Source organism: Corvus moneduloides, chromosome 33 (genome assembly GCF_009650955.1).
Source record: "Corvus moneduloides isolate bCorMon1 chromosome 33, bCorMon1.pri, whole genome shotgun sequence".
Classification (NCBI taxonomy): domain Eukaryota; kingdom Metazoa; phylum Chordata; class Aves; order Passeriformes; family Corvidae; genus Corvus; species Corvus moneduloides.
The window spans coordinates 916,697-919,998 of NC_045508.1; the positions used below are offsets into that span (position 1 = coordinate 916,697).

The window sequence follows — 3,302 nt, forward strand, 5'->3', positions numbered from 1 at the left end:
CTCTTTGTCCCCCCCTGCCATCCTTGCCTCCAGTTCTCTGCTCTGACTGGAGCCTGGGGACACTTTCTCAGTCGTGTCCCTCACTGGGACCCATGAAAACTTCCAGAAACTTTGAAGTTCAATTCTGACTTGAATCCTTGAGAGGTTTGTGCCAGTCCCTGTCAGGGACTGATGTTCAGGGCCTCAGCACCAAGGCCTGAGAGGGTCATTCCAGTCCTTGTGCTGTGCCTGTGCTGCTGAGCTGGGCCGGGCTCCTGGCACAGAGGCGGCTCCTGGCAAGCGGCAGCGCTGCAGAGAGACAGCTGTGGCCAGGAGCAGCTCCTGGGCACAGCCCAGCAGGGCTGGGGCACTGCCTGCAGCCAGCCCGGGCACAGCACAGAGGCACACAGGGCTTAAACTCAGCCGCGGCTGGGAAGGGGCTGGGAAGTGACTGCGGGAGAATCACTCCCAGCCCCTGGCACAGGAAGCCTCTGGCTGCAGGACACGGCAGCTGCAGCTCCTGGAGGGATCTCCTAAAGCTGCAACATCCCCCTGCCTATGGATTCTGTGAGTACAACTCAGAGCATCTCGAGTGCAGGGGAGGTGAAATGCTCATGAGCCTCTGACGGGCTGAGGGTTTCTGATCACTCCCAGAATATTTCCAATACAAGGATTTTGATAAAAATGAGGAAATTTCCTGAGACTTTGTTTTCAGTTTCCTGCCACTGGAGAATGGTGGGGAGGGAGGACAAATATTGAAGGTATTATGAATTTTGTCAGGTCCCTGGGACATCCGAACTGTTCCTTTTAGTGATCAGCAGGTGCACAGGAGATCCCTCCTGTGCTTTCAGCCACTCCTGTGCCCATGGACAGCACCAGCATCACCTTGGCTGGACCCATCAGGCTCAGTCTGAGCTGTCCTTTCTCCAAGCTGCAAACAGAACCTGCCCCAGCCAGTGCCCTGCACACAGGCAGGTTTCTGTAGGGCCAAGGAGAGTGCACAGAGATTTGGGGTCTGTGAGTGCTGGCAGGGAGAGATCAGGCACAGGGAAACAGCTCCAGGAGGAAAATCCCCAGGAAGCAGAGATGAGATCAGGGAAGGAGAGAAAACAAACCCAGCAATGTGCCAGGGAGAGTTTAGAGATCCCCACAGGATCCCCTCCAGTGCAGCCCCTCCCTCTGAAGAATCCCCCTCCCTCCTGTGCCCCCCAGCCAAGCCTCTGCCCTCAGGGCCGGGGCTCCAAGGCGTGAAGCCCCTCCTGGGCAGGCAGAGCTGCAGCAGAGCCGTGGGGCAGCTCTGCAGCCCCGGGCCCAGTTCCCTCTGCAGAGCACAGGGCTGGGAGCAGCTGCCCGGCCCTGGGGGCTCTGGGAGGGGGCACAGCTGGCTCAGGGTGACGCTGGCCCCAGTGCCCGGCTGTGGGCAGGGCTGTCAGTGCAGCCAGGGCAGCAGCTCAATCTCCCTTCGTCCAGTGCCAGCTCTGGGACTCTTGGCTCTCTCCCCGAGGTTTCCTTCCAAGCTGGGAGTTTCCTCCAGGATGCAAACGTGTCCTGCAGCATCTTTGTGTTATCTGAAAGGCCCAGAGAGAGGAGAAAAGCAGAGATGCTACAAGTGTGCAAATGCTGTCGGGTTGGTGAAATGAGCCAGGGGTGTCCTCGGCTACGAATGTGGTGCTGAGACCTTGAGAGAGGGACGGACATTTGGGGGTCTGTGGTGGATCCACCTGCTCCCAGCAGCACCTGGTGATCTTTAAGAGAAACATGGGAGGGTGAACATTCTGCATTTGAGAAAAGTGAAACAGAAAAGCTCTGAACAGGTCAGAATGACAGAGCACCTCCCCTGAGTCTCCACTCATCATCTTGCCTTGCAAAGTTGCTCTGTTCTCCCGGAGGGCAGCAGAAATGCTGAGGATTTCTGATATCCAAGAATACCAGGAGAGATATGGGGGGAGCTTAAAAACAAAAACCTCAGAACTCTTAAACGCAAAAAAGGTGTCTGTGTGTGTTCCAGGGGAGGGTGTACAGGAAATGGCTTTGATTGTGGTTACTGACATCTCTAACTCTTCACTGTCTTTTTCTCCATGGCAGAACCCAATGCCCGGACACAGCCAATGTCCAACAGCAGCTCCATCAGCCACTTCCTCCTGCTGGCATTGGCAGACACGCGGCAGCTGCAGCTCCTGCACTTCTGCCTCTTCCTGGGCATCTCCCTGGCTGCCCTCCTGGGCAACGGCCTCATCATCAGCGCCGGAGCCTGCGGCCAGCACCTGCACAGCCCCATGTTCTTCTTCCTGCTCAGCCTGGCCCTCACCGACCTGGGCTCCATCTGCACCACTGTCCCCAAGGCCATGCACAATTCCCTCTGGGGCACCAGCCACATCTCCTACTCAGCATGTGCTGCTCAGGTGTTCTTCTTTCTGTTCTTCCTCTCAGCAGAGCTTGCCCTCCTCACCATCATGTGCTACGAGCGCTACGTGTCCATCTGCAAAGCCCTGCACTACGGGACCCTCCTGGGCAGCAGAGCTTGTGCTCACATGGCAGCAGCTGCCTGGGCCAGTGCCTTTCTCTACGCTCTCATGCACACGGCCAATACATTTTCCCTGCCCCTGGGCCAGGGCAATGCCCTGGGCCAGTTCTTCTGTGAAATCCCACACATCCTCAAGCTCTCCTGCTCCAAATCCTACCTCAGGGAACTTGGGCTCCTTGCCATTAGTGTCTGTTTGCTCTTTGGCTGTTTTGTGTTCATTGTTTTCTCCTATGTGCAGATCTTCAGGGCCGTGCTGAGGATCCCCTCTGAGCAGGGCCGGCACAAAGCCTTTTCCACGTGCCTCCCTCACCTGGCCATGCTCTCTCTGTTCCTCAGCACTGCCATGTTTGCCCACCTGAAGCCCCCCTCCATCTCGTCCCCATCCCTGAGTCTGGTGGTGTCAGTTCTGTACTTGATGGTGCCTCCAGCCCTGAACTCCCTCATCTACAGCCTGAGGAACCAGGAGCTCAGGGATGCCCTGAGGAAAATGGTGACTGGATTTTTTCAGCAGCAATGAAGTCCCGGTTTTGTTCTCCACAGCTGCAGTGTCACTCAGTGCAGGCCCAGCCTGTCTGCTCAAGTTTTTCAGAGTGGCTGTGTGCGTGCAGGGTTTCCTTTTTCATTTTGTGGTAATGTTGTCCTCAATGAAACTTTATTTATCCTGTCATCATCCCATTACTGGGATCATTCATCCTATTTAGAATTCACTGCTTACACCTTGAATTTTACCCCGAGACAATGGAAATGAGGAATCACCTCCTCTGTGCACTGTAGCAAAATAAAGGATCCTGCAGCAACT

General features: G+C 55.9%; 1 protein-coding gene across 1 annotated transcript; it reads left to right on the forward strand.

Moving 5' to 3' along the window:
• Positions 1-291: 291 nt before the first annotated feature.
• On the forward strand, positions 292-3,020 carry LOC116437161 (olfactory receptor 14J1-like). The gene is made up of 2 exons (XM_032094764.1): positions 292-546; positions 2,065-3,020. The coding sequence occupies exon 2, from the start codon at positions 2,088-2,090 to the stop codon at positions 3,018-3,020; it is 933 nt and encodes a 310-aa protein (XP_031950655.1). The 5' UTR covers positions 292-546; positions 2,065-2,087.
• The last annotated feature ends 282 nt before the right edge of the window (positions 3,021-3,302 follow it).

Bases quoted from the DNA above. Each gene is read 5' to 3' on its own strand.
- LOC116437161 (XM_032094764.1), top strand. From the start codon at position 2,088: ATGTCCAACAGCAGCTCCATCAGCCACTTCCTCCTGCTGGCATTGGCA.